The 13,427-nt window shown below is 41.3% G+C and overlaps 2 protein-coding genes across 2 annotated transcripts in view; both read left to right on the top strand.

Moving 5' to 3' along the window:
- commd1 (copper metabolism (Murr1) domain containing 1) overlaps positions 1-5,868 on the top strand; it is a 7,189-nt gene extending 1,321 nt beyond the window's left edge. Inside the window, exons 2-3 of the mRNA XM_035660889.1 lie at positions 444-734; positions 4,182-5,868. Of these exons, the coding sequence (XP_035516782.1) occupies positions 444-734; positions 4,182-4,289 (399 nt within the window). The 3' untranslated portion in view covers positions 4,290-5,868. The remainder of the gene's footprint in view (positions 1-443; positions 735-4,181) is intronic.
- Positions 5,869-8,578: 2,710 nt separating this feature from the next.
- b3gnt2a (UDP-GlcNAc:betaGal beta-1,3-N-acetylglucosaminyltransferase 2a) overlaps positions 8,579-13,427 on the top strand; it is a gene marked incomplete in the record, with an annotated part of 8,715 nt that continues 3,866 nt past the window's right edge. Inside the window, 1 exon segment of the mRNA XM_035660592.1 lies at positions 8,579-8,828.

Raw genomic sequence — 13,427 nt, forward strand, 5'->3', positions numbered from 1 at the left:
AATACATTTAATTTATAGAGCACTTTTCAAGAAACTCGAAGACACGTTACATGAGTTAAAAAGGAAAAGAAAAAGTTAAAAACAACACATTATAACAACATTATAGCTATATCACACTCAACAATAATTCATTGTTAAAATCATTAAGAGCAGTTCTGACAATGTGGGTTTTGGTCAGTGATTTGAAGTTGGATGGATCAGTACAGTCGTAATAGTTATTTTTTGTTTGTATTTGTGTGGAATTGGTTAATGGATGCATTTTAAATCGCTAAATTCTACAATAAACATGTATTCAAACATGTAGCCTGACTAACTCTGACCAGCTTGTGTCTGAACTTTTATTTTCAAGAATAAATCCTGCAGAAATCCAGCTGTGTGCTTCACCTTCTCTCCTCCTCTCATCTCTCTCCTCCTCCTCCTCCTCCTCCTCCTCCGTCTCTCAGTCTATCGCCGCGGCCGACATGGACCACGCCCAGCTGGAGGCCTTCCTCACAGCCCAGACCAAGAGGCAGGGCAGCAGCGGGCTGACCGCCGAACAGGCCGCCGCCCTCTCTCGCTTCTGGAAGAGCCAGCGAGTCCGGGTGAGGGAGAGTCTGCTGGCTCAGAGCCGCTGGGAGCCCGGCCTCAGGGGCCTCTCCTGGAGGGTGGACCTCCAGACCGCAGCCAGCCGGGGGGATGCGGCCCACAGCGGCCCGGTCGCCCTGATGGAGCTGGAGCTGGGGAGAGCCGGCCAGGTGAGACTGACAAACCTCTGATGCGTTCACTGACTCAGTTTACTGACAGGGCAGGACATGGGTGTAGCTGATGGTGGAGCGCCCTCTGCTGGATCATAGCAGTAAACTGAGAGCTGATGTTGGTGTGAGGGGGAACGTTGGAGCTTTATGCTGTTTGAATATGAATGAACACGGCCGGCGGCGCAGGTTAGATACGACGGGAGGCCTGGCTCTGGAAGCAACCGGATTATTGGTCTGTTTTAGTCCGGGTCCCATGAGGAGGCTAAATTTACACAATCTGGGTCCTGGACTGTTTCCGAGCCCCTCCCAGGGGACAACTGAACACTGATCATATGGTGACCTTAATTCAAACCATCTAAAGCCAGGGTCTTAAATTTACACCCGAATAGTGGCAGAGCATTTATGTAAATTAGATTATTTGGGTCATGTGGTTCCAGTCCACAGTATTTCCACACTTTGATCACCGTTAAACATCAGATATGTGAACGATGGATACAGTTTACACTACTGTGATTACATGGCTAACACAAACTCGAAAGTCTTGTATTGCTATCTAGAACCACCTTTGTGACATTAAAAACTCAACATACCTCGCTAACTCAGTGTGGGAACTGTTTGTCACTGACCCATTAAAGTCAATTTAAAGTGACACAGTGAAATGGATCTGGCAAACTGGCAGAAAGAGTGGAAATACTTGAAAGCTACAAACAATCAGAGTCATTCTGTGCTCTTCAGCCCTCTTAAGCTCTCTTAAGCTCCGCCCTTTTCAGCCTGATTTCAGCTGAAAATACTGGAAATGCCTGTTCTGAGTCTGTGTGCTCGAAATCATTCCTGGAAAAAGCTAAAGAATACCTGTAATGTCAGCACTGACGGCCTGAAATCTATCACACAACATACAGTTAAGGGACTCTAAAGAGAAAACTAAAGCAGCAGAATGCCTCTTAAATACACAGTTTTTCAAATCCTTTACCTCCAGTTTGTGACAGTACGTCTCAGGACCCAGTCGTATTCCTTCTTACGTGTAAGTTGAACATCTTGTGTAAACTGTGTAGTGCTTTTAAAGGTGCACAATCTGAAATAACAAATATAAAATGTGATAAACAGCGTTATAATGAAGTACTGTGGTGCTGTGGAGATTCCTGCTCTACAAATCCCCTCCAAAAACAAAACATGTTTGTTTGGTCCTCAAAAATTTTGATTTTTCTTTGTTTCTCGACTAAAAGAGGGAAACCTGAATGATTCTGGAGATTTAAATAATATGTTTTAATAACCTAGTTAAGGGTTTCGTTTGCATGTGTGTCGCTGTTGGTTTAGCTCGTGTGCTTGCAGTCATTGAATAAAGAACACAACCACCAAATGCAGCGCCCATCCAACATCACAGCCCTCAGTTTACAACAATCAATGGTGTTTTTCAGAATCGATACGTTATTTTTCGATATTTTCTTACATCCCAACTTCCCAACAGGAGATTCAATCAGCCAATCAGCTCGTCAGACAATGCGTGCTGAGATTTGGGATGTATACACACTGCAAGCATCTTATTCTTATTCCTCTCCTAATGTTTTACAACCTATCAGCCACAGGCCTCGTGGTTTAATGTTTATGCTTCTGTTGACCATTTGTTGTTGCATTAATCCCCCAAATCCATACGGATCACTGCACAGAGCCAGAGGCTGATTGATAGGTCTAAGAATTATTTAGCTCTAATCCTGTTTTTCTATTTTTAGGTTTATGATGGAGCTAAATGTTGAAATTCCTTTTGTCTGGAGAAATTTGGGGGAAATTACATTTCATTATTTGGTTTGTAAAATGCTATGGATGCTCTGGGCTCAGTCCAGTACGGGTCAGGGGTTAATCAGCGATGCCCAAAATGACCAGGCTGTCTGCAGAGTTCATCCTTTTCTACATCTTCTGCTGTGGCTTAGGGTCTCTGCAGCAATAGCAGGAACAAAACTACCTGAAGACTCTCCTGTGAACAACAATGATATAATTGATTCTTCCATTCACCAACTGTAACAATATATAGCCACAGCCAATAAAAGCAGAAACGTTTTAAAACATTTCTCAGCTAAAATGTGCATCATGCCTTAAGTCCTGACCTGGTTGCGAGGGGTGGACACGAGTCTCCGACTCTCACGAGCTTGGCTGGGTAGCGATTCTAAATCCCAAAAATCAAGAGTTTCAGAAGAAAATAGTATGCTTGATATGCTGCAGGACATTAGCATTACAGGGCTCAAATATGTGTGCGGCTCCAGACAGATCTCTTTTGATAGTAGAAGCAGGTAGCACTGGTGGGGCACCGACTCATGCAGTTGTGTGTCTTAGTCTTAACCAATGTATACCCCAGTATGCAGAAATATTAAAATATGCTGCGTGAAAATAACACATTTATAGCACATGCAACAAACTGCAAAGTTTTTGCTCAAAACTACATTGAATGAGTATAAAGTGGGCCGGTCTGGGAGGCTCGTGGATACCCATAGAACCCATTTTCATCATGGGTCAGAGGATCCCTTTGAAAAAGGCCATGCCAGTTTTTCCTGTGCCAAAATTTAGCCCACTTTCATGTTAGCCTGATTGGTACCGATGGATGCGTTGGCCCATCGAGTGTCATTTGATACCTGCTACAGCCCCTGAAAGATGCTATCCCTGGAAACGCCCCTTTGTCTATAGCAAAATAGTTTGGGGATTTTAAGGGCATTTCTCATGGTGAAAGTGAAGTGTGCTGTCCTGGTGGGGAGGGTTGGTCCCTCAGGAGTCTCCCTTGTCCCTGTTCTCTATGAATCTGACCCAATCTGTGTTTCCCACAGCGCAGAGAAAGCAGGTCAGCAGACTAGAACAACATGCTGTTATACTGTACTACACTGCAAGATACGCACACTATTATTAGTCCATTCAAATCAAATCTAATTATAGCCAGCAGGAGCCTGAAGGCAGCACAAGTAGGTTGAGGAGGTAAACGTGTTAACATCGACCATCAAGGTGCCCTTTAAAGTCTTCAGTCTCGGTGGAGCTGGATGAGACGCTGTCCTTCGTCAGTGTGGAGGAACCTGGTTTTCATAAACTTCAGACTGGAAATCAGGCCAACGTGTTTCCATTTACGTCTGCATTAACTGAATTATTATTAATCAGTCTTTTATCAAAAATTAGACCTTCTCCATTTATATTCCTTTCTATGTCCGGATGAGGGTTGAATGTTCTGCTTAAAATCCAAAGGATGTGACGTTTATGTGAGCGCTCCTGACTGCTTTCTCTCTCTGCTTCCTCACATTGTGCAACAGTAGCTAACACTGCTGCAGCTCCAGTGTCATCAGCAGAGCCACTTCACTATCAAAGTTACTAAACTGGAATCCCACCTGTTTACTGAATTGCTGTGAATGTCTGTACTCTGAATAGGAGTGTTAATAATGTGTCTCCCTCCCTCTCTCTCTCTCTCTCCCCCCTCAGGACTCAGAGTTTGTGTGTCTGGAGTTTGACGAGACCAACGTCAACCAGGTGCTGAAGAAGATGGCTGATATCCAGAAGAGCATTGACAGCATCGTTCAGCGCTCCTGAAACTTTTGTCCTCATGCAGCAGAGAAACAGCTGCGACTGAACAACTCAATGGCTGTTTTCTCTTCGCTGTGCTGTTTCATCTCGTTCGACAGCGTCACACAGAAACAGGAGTTTTTCTGATCTGTGTTTGCCAGAATGGATCCAACATGGCTTTTGCACAGATTGAACATACTGTATAAAACACATGATCACATGTGATTGACTTGTTAATGGACCAACATTTGTTTTTTTTATTCACTTAACCCACAATAATTCAAAGTGCTGGACTGTTTTACTGTCACTGTTTGTATCAGGATGCTCATTTTGAGGAAGGTTCCTCTCTGATCATGGCAGCAAACAAATTGACCTTTCTTGAGGAAGATGAGGTTATTGAAGTGTTTCAGAGTCTTAGTAATTAGTTTGAACCACCAGTTTAAAGCAGGGATTTTTGGATTGTGCTATGAAGAAAAAACGGGAAACAAAAATCTTCAATATGACTGCAGTGTAATGTGAACATCATGACAAAGATGATGTGACTTTCACGTTATTTTTTGAATGTGGCTCATATCAGATCACAAGTCATGGTCCTAAAGTGACCTGTGATCTGATATGACCCACATTCAAAAACAAAAAACTAATAATTTAGAGTGATGTAAAAGTCACATGACTTCTGATATAACTGTTCACACTGAGGTCACATTGCAAACAATCACACTGTACCTGATTTGGAGCACATACATATGAAAGCGGCTCGATCAGAATTGAAGAGATCAGATTTAATGTGATTTGTGCTGTTGGTTTAACATGCTAACATTAGCATAGCAATGTCTATGTTGAGGTCAAAAATTCAAAATGGCCGACCTCCTGTTGGGTTTGGGGTACGGGTCCTTAAGGCTTTTTTACCCGTCTGGAGATGATCTACACGTGTACTGATTTTCATACGTATAGGTGAAGCGCGCTTTATAAACCTGCTCTATAGGGGACGTTGTCGAGCCATTTTTTGGTGATTTCAGCTTTGAGCAACATTTGCTACAGAACTCTACACTATTAGTGTATAAATTATAAAGCCTTTTGTTCAACAAAAACAAGACAAACTTCTGTTTTCATTCCTTTAAGGGTCATTGAACTGTGAAACCGTGTTATCATACCGAGAAAATCTCATATCGTTGCTGTGATATTATCAAACTGTTTGTACATTTGCATGAACATTTATCCCACAGCAGTACAGCTGACAAAGTCCAGTCTGGACTGATAAAAGTTGGCCTGGTATTGGCATCAACAGACAGAGTTTAGAGCGTCCTGTTCCTTTAAGACAGTCCTGAGCCCACCTGATCAGCACTTTAAGGCTTTAAGGAATTGTTATAAAATGGACGGGTTATATTACTTCCTGTAAATGAATACTTGACGATAATATAATACAATAAAACAAAGTTTCATTGTGTTTAGCTTATTTTTCTGTGGCTGTGTTCAGAGACGAGGACCTCTGACGTGCACTAAAAGGCTGAAATCGACTTAATAAACTCAATTGTGCATTTACAACCCAACACAAGTTTGTGCCAGTTAAGATTAAAAGCGATGCTGAGTCATAAACAAAATTAAATGTTTGCCTTGTTCTCCTTGGTGTCCTAATACTGAAACAAAGATCAGCTTTATTGTTTGACTACCATAAATACAGCAGTATAATCATTGGCCCTGTAATATAAACAGGATGTGTCAGTACTGGCGGGGTAAAGCTGGAGGCGGGTGGAGATCTTTTTGTGAACTGCTCATTGTAAATATTTCTTTGTCTAACTGCTTTGTAATAAACCTCAGTAGACTTTGAATCACATGTTGGAAAAAAAAATTTCGCTGCTAATTATCTTGTGCAACTTCTGCCTGTCATGTCATGTTCACAGTCGACTGTTCGGATGAGGCCGAGGGTTGGTTTATGGGTGGAGATGGACTCGCTCAGCTTTGATAAGACAACCGGGTCTTCGCGCAGCAACAAACTCCGCTTCAGTGTGCACCTGATTTAGTTTCACAATGAGGCTTGTAACTGCATAAACATGATGACTTCCTGTTTGCTTACTGCTTGGAAAGCATAGTGATTGTAGATCAGTAACGATCCTGTAAAACTCCAATGAATAGCTTTTATTTGCTTCAGACAGGCCTTTAATTCCTTTTGCACAAAACTCTTGCTCAGCAAAGACAGGAAATACTATCGAATTGATTATTTAAACCAGTTTGAATATTACTTAATTCTTAATTAATTAATTTATTATTAAGTAATATTCTAATTCTATTAATATTAGAATAACTAAACACTTGCAAGTCTGTAATTTGATGATTTGATACTTTGGTGCTCATTATTTCTGTAAAATGAACCGAACGATGGAATCGTAGAGAATCTAACTGATCTAACGATGCGTAGCATTGTTCATATTGAGAGAAGTTTACATGTATATTTGTGTAGATCACACCAAGGCCTCTAATGGAGACCTGCTTTTATTTGTCAGAACATGTAGCTACACCAGGCTAGTAAAGGAGACCTTTGTCTGTTTGAGACTCTGCTTTTAATTAAAGTTTTACGGTACATTCTTCGACAAAAACAAGCTCCATTAAGGGTCCCCGTACCCCAGGTTGAAAACTTCAGATCTAAAAGATGTCACACTCAGTGGTGTGTCGGGGGGGGGTTAGCCACACTTAAAATCTGATTGGCCACCCAATTATCCTCCCCTGATACTGCTATCATATGAAACTAGATGACCTAACGCATCCATCGGTACCAACCATGTCATGCTAGCATGTTGGGAAGGGGCCAAATTTTCAAAAGGGTCACTTGAACTCTGACCTCAAGATATCTGAATGAGAATGAATACTGTGGATACCCACAAGTCTCCTCTTTACAGACTCTTTATGCTAATCCCTAATAGTTTTTGGCCATAAAACCATGCAGTCTTAGTGTTTCTGCATCCTGGGGTCCATAAACAATGTTAGAATTGTGTAAACTGGGAACTTGACACCACTCATGCATAAGTCAGCGCCCCACTTGCCCATCGATGCAAGGTGCAAAATGTGATTAAGTGAGATGAAACGGTTTGTTCTCAGCACAAACAGCAGCGATAATCTAGCGTCGTGCTGTTATCGACCAGATTTCACCGAGTTATTTTTAGGACGATTCAGAGGGTTTGAGGATGAGATCAGGGGGAAGCCTGAGGGGGTCAGAGGTCAGACATCCACCAGTTACAACAGTCTGAGATGTAATTATGGAGCTTTTATCTGGCTGCACCACCACAGAGGCAGTTAGAGCAAACATTACTATCTGAAATGTGAATCTGAAATTTAATACTTATATGCATGTCCAGTGTGGAAAACATGTTCCTATCGAGACTCTTACCAAGTAAAATTCAGTGTGTAGCCGTTAGCTGCGAGGCTGTTGGTCTGTCAGTCCACCATCTCAATGGCTATTGTCTGAGTCGCCTGCTCTTAATAACCTTGGTGATAACCGGACTTTTCATTTACGATCATAAATGACAAAGAAACCTCACATTTAAGAACCTGGAACCAGAAAATAACTGACATTTTGGTTGACAAATGACTGAAACGATTCATCCAATATTAACATTGTGAGTCTCCCTTATGTTTAACTATTGGGAAGATTTCCATGAAATCCGTACACAAATTCAGGATGAATTGTTATAGTAGCTCAAAGGGAACCACGGTCCTAAACAACAATGTTTGATGATAATTAAGTCTTTACGGTCAATCGATCAAACTACGATCAAACCAACCCCTGTTTCTCCCCTTGTTGTTCTAACTATTCCTCCTTTCCCCGGGGACCCCCTACAACATACTGAGGGACCCCTGTTGGTCCCCAGAGCTTTGATTCTCTCTGATTGGTTGTTTTCGTTCGGGTCGGGTGGATTCTCGCAGGAGCCAACAGTAAAAAGTTGTTTTTATAAAAGTTACCTGCTGCAGCTTTAACATCGTACTCATACATTTCTGTCCCAATTCAAGCTGTGACTGAAGTTCCCCAATTATCTCTCCAGTATGGAAGAAGATTAGGGCCAAATGTGAACATTTTATTTGAAAACTCAAATATGATGTTCACATTTGGCCCTAATCCTCTTTCGTACTCACTTCAGCCCAGACCTGCAGATGTTTAATGCTTTAATGAGGATGGAGTGAAAAGATTCCACCAGCACTGATTATCCCACCAGCATTGATTATCCCACCAGCATTGATTATCCCACCAGCATCCCACCAGGATTAGCTCCCATTCAACCTGAGGGAGGAGTCAATGCGCGCGCAACCCACGGGAGATACGCACACTCTTTCAGCAGTCTACCTTTCCACCTTTCTCCTCCCGGGGCGCAGACGGTAGTTTTATCTGTCCGAGGGTCGACGAGGGTTTCTGGTCTCACTGAGTCCAGTATTTTAAGGAGGATTAGATCGAGTCCGGGTCTCCAGAGCGCGCCGGCTGCAAGATGAGGAAGGCGCTGTAGTTCAGGTGCAGCCTGTTGATCGGCTCTGGACTTCCCTTTTATTTCCCAACCAGGACGCACGGAGCCGAGCTGACAGGTGAGTTTGTGCACAGAAACACACACGTTATACGGTGTGTTTGATGGCGCTGATGAAGAACTGAAGAGGAATAAAAGCAGTGAACACAAAGCTGGACTCTCCCTATCCTGTAACCTGGATCCTTTACTGAAGCCTTTTATTCACAATGATCCCAGAAAACATTGTAGAAAAGTGCTCTAAACTCATGAAAGATTAATCAAGCTGCATTATTCAGCTTAAAATGTGACTCCAGTCTTTAGATGGTGGCTTAAATATCAACTTCATGTAACCACAGGGGCGGATCTAAAAGGGCTGCCACACCTTAAACATGCCTGGCCACCCCATTGTGGTGTCGAATTTAACACATTCATTTAGATGAGATTGAATTTAAAGGACTTTAATGGAGACAAAATGAACAATTTTGCAAGTTGGTCCAAACATTCATGCTGTTTTATTTGATTTTGTCCTTCCTTCATAAACTTATATTTAAACATTTCTTATTTAAGATGATAATCACAGTGTGGTTATGGACCTTTCACGGTCATACAGTGACCTTTATATTGTGTCACAACGTGCTATACAGAATAAAACTAACAGATACAATGAAGCACAGAGAGAATGAGGAAGAACACATAAATAGGAATAAAAGCATTACAAATAAAAAATACAAATAGATTTCAGTATTTGCTGGACGAGGAGCTACGAGGTCAGGGAAACAGATAGATGGTCCCTCCAGGGACCCTCCAATTGCTATTATTATTATTTTGTATAATTCATTAAAAATCAAAAGTAATTTGTTCCAGTGAGGATAAAACCGCGCTGTTTGCAGGGTAAATGTGAGACATTGTCGTTGCACATGTGTGCATCTTCACAATAAGAAACAAGGAAAAGAGTTTGGTGATGTAAAACTATAACGATTGGTCAAATTTGCAGCGATTGGTGGAATTTGCGTTACTGTTGCAATAACAGGAGAAACTGTAGAGGTCTAAGGAACTATTTGAAAGAAGTAAATACAGATCAAATAAGAAACAAAAATAATTAAAGGGGTAATATATCTATATAAAACATTACCCTACTGTACAGTATCTATAGATGATGGGACTCATATTTGATGCATTACGATGAACACTGGAGGCATTATTACCATGTAATATAAAACCACACGGGTGCAGCAACGTAACCCTGATCAGTTTAACACTGGACATGATGTCACCCAGCTCCCTCCCTTTAGGTTAAAGCACCACTGACACACATTGTCACCTGCTATGATAGGAGGCTTCAGGTGTTTGACAGGGGCGGATCGCTAATATATACTTTACCTTACAGTAGTAAATATAAACCCCTGTAGTCCCTATAAACTACATTAGTCAGCATCAGCATGTTCTTTCAGCAGGAAACCAAACAATGATGGGTAGTGTTTGGACATATGGGTATGAATCATAACAAGAAACACTGACTATCACTTTACATAATGCATTAGAATTAGGTTTGAATAACAGCTCTAATATATGACCTGACAAAACTTGCTATAAACTGGCAGGATTCAGGCTTTATGACAGGCAGTAAATTCGATATGCCCTTAAATGAACTTTTATAGTCCTTTTGACATTTAGCTGGTGTTGTTCAGTTGTGTGATCAGTTCCCATCAGTGCATCAGTCTGGAGGCATGTAAACGAAAGCCAAAAACAACCTCAGCAGTCCCTTTTTAAATTTTCTTTTAGATATAAAAAACGTTTTGTAGCTTAACTGGGAAAACACTGAAAATTAGGTCAAGGTTTAGGTCAAAGGTTCCACAACTCAAACAGGGAAACCGGTCGCAAAGTCAATTCCTTTTTGAACCTGTTTACACCTGCTATTAGAATGTGACTCTGCTTCGTTTGCTCATTATGTTGGCACGTAAAAAAAGATCCCCACCACATAATTTGCAGTCAGTTGCTCATCAACTAATGTCGTGTGTTCACAAACATCTGCTGCTTGTGTTAACCACATCATTTGTGTGACAGTGAACTATGCAGACGGCGTGTTTTTCTGTGCACTTACAGGATGTCGGCTGAGTGGCCGTCGCAAGAGGTTTGAGTGATTGGCTCACATTGCGTCTCGGTGGTTGTTTACACTGTATTTAAAGCTGTCCACTTGTGATCGGATCACCCATGATGCATTCTGATACCAGGTGTATCGTTGCTCTTTAAGTCAAACCTCGGTGTGGTCTTCGACTCTGACCTGAACATCATGTGGAGATCTTCACTAAATCTGCTTTTAATCACCTCAGAAATACTGTAAATGTCTGACTCTCTCTCTCTCTGAGGCACCCAGAGAAACCGATGCATGCTGGGTTAATGTAACAAGCTCCTTTCTGGTCTGATTCAGAACTCTGTGTGTGCTAACCAGAACCAGAGAGAGAGAGAGAGAGAACACGTTACACCTGTTTTAAAGTCCTTACATTGGTTGCCTGTTGATTTTAAAGCACTTCATGGTCTTGCAGCGGTTTGTATGTCACACATGCTCACAGAGTTTGAAGCGGTGCAGCGTGAGTCTGATGCTGGTTCCCAAGTGCAGGACAGAAACCTTTTGGCGAGCCGCTGAGAGAGACTTTTTAACAAAAACTGAATGTTTTTTAGACATTTTTTTACCATTTTTTACTCAATTATCTGTGTGTGTGTGTGTGTGTGTGTGTGTGTGTATAGTTATCCTTACTGATTTAATGTGTTTGTTATACCATGGTCTGGGTGAATGCTCGATTCTTATAATGGACACCTTTGCTTTTTTTTTATATATATATGTCTAGGTTGTTCTCCTTACTTATTGTATTGTTATTGTATTGTTACTGTTGTCACTGTGTGTAATGCTGCTGCTACACTGTAAATTTCCCTAGCTTGGGGATCAATCAAAGCTTATTATCCTTAGTTATCGCTTGATCTATCCACTATCTTATCGTATCTATCTTCTATCTTATCTATCCTACGGTCTATCTATTCGTATCTATCTATTATCTATCGTACTATATATAATATATATATATATATGTGCTGTGCCTGGTGTGTGCTGTTATCTTGTGTATCTAACATGAGAACACGTAATCGTCCATGGGTTTGGTTTGTACCACCTTTTAAAATAAACTGTTGCTCTCACACCATGTTCTCTCAGTACCTCTGTTCATTCCTCTCTTTTAAGCCTGAATAAATCAACAGAAAAGACAACACTGCCTCCTTGTGAGGAAAGTGTATTGATGCAGCTTGAAGAGGGTCACTATTCACTTACTGAAGCTGAAACTTTCCTCTCATGTATTAGCTCTAAACGTAATGAAGTCTCTGCCTGTTGTTTAATAAACCCGGTTGTATTTTTAGCAGTATCTGACAGAGAGGTCAATGTCAATTAAAAACATACAAGCTGGAGCATACTTCACCTGCACAAACCTAATATGCAATAACAAATTATATAATACTGTAAGAATACTAAGACAGATGTAAGGACAGAATAAGCCCGCTGTTGATCATTAGTGATGCTAATCACATGTACCAGTGCGGATCAGACGGGACAGGTAGCTGTTGCCAGGATAACAATGGTCCCACACGCCACTCTAATAGTGTCTCATATGGAGAATTTGGGGAAATAGAATAGATTACTCTTTTTTTGTTGCATGATCACATGTCCCATACAACAGCACAAAACTTCCAATTTCTTAAATAATTTCAAATTACATTGAAGCAGTTCTAAATTTAGTAGTATTTTCATAATATCATATATTCTTAATATAATTTATTTTATACATTCAAATATTTCATAGATTCCTCCACGTACCATTAGAGGGAGCTCACAGAGATCAGAAGCCTCAAGGCAGCTGGCTGCTTTTTGCGACTGGTAGTTCGGCCTTGAATTTTGTGACACTAGTGTAAGTGGTGCATGTCTGCTCCCTCAAATATAATTTGTTCTCTAGAGCTCTTGGCATACTTTACAACAACAGCTTGAAGCACCTGCACTCACATAGTTGCTTGAACCATGTCTGTACCCCTACAGTTATAGTGCTTCCTGTCAAACATCTGGAGGGCCAAAGGTCAAGTGATTGTCCAAAAGGATCAAGGCAGCAGCAGGTATAGTGAGAATTTTATTATCCCCAGACACAGAAACTTGTCAGAATCAACATATGCAACACTGTCTGAGCTGAGTTTAATAGACACATATCTCTGGGGGCTAATCAGGTGCCGGTCATTAGGTAGTGGCAGGCTGTCTGTGAAAAGGACCCTCCTCAGGTCACAAGATTACCTGTCACACATGCTAGAGCATTTAAAGCAGATGTGAACAAGCAATACCCAGATATATCTCCCTCTAATGACCCTTCAGCCTTTCCTATTGCAAACTCTAGGGCCAAGAGCTGTTTCACTCTAGTCACTCTTTAAACTATTTCATCCATGTGCAACACCACAGAGAGCCAGGTTCCTCTCACATGCATGTCCCAGGCAACACACCAGTAGAATTTGCTTTTGCCTTTACTGACATCAAACAGGGGCCCGTCTAGAGAAATATTCATGGGGTGGCCAGAGATGCATAGAGACTTTAAGGGGTGGCAGAAATATAACCTTATTTAATCGCAAACAATCACATATATGAATATTTGCTTGGAAA

The sequence above is a fragment of the Morone saxatilis genome, unplaced genomic scaffold (assembly GCF_004916995.1).
Source record: "Morone saxatilis isolate NCDOM2014 unplaced genomic scaffold, NCSU_SB_2.0 Contig17, whole genome shotgun sequence".
NCBI classification, from domain to species: Eukaryota; Metazoa; Chordata; class Actinopteri; family Moronidae; genus Morone; species Morone saxatilis.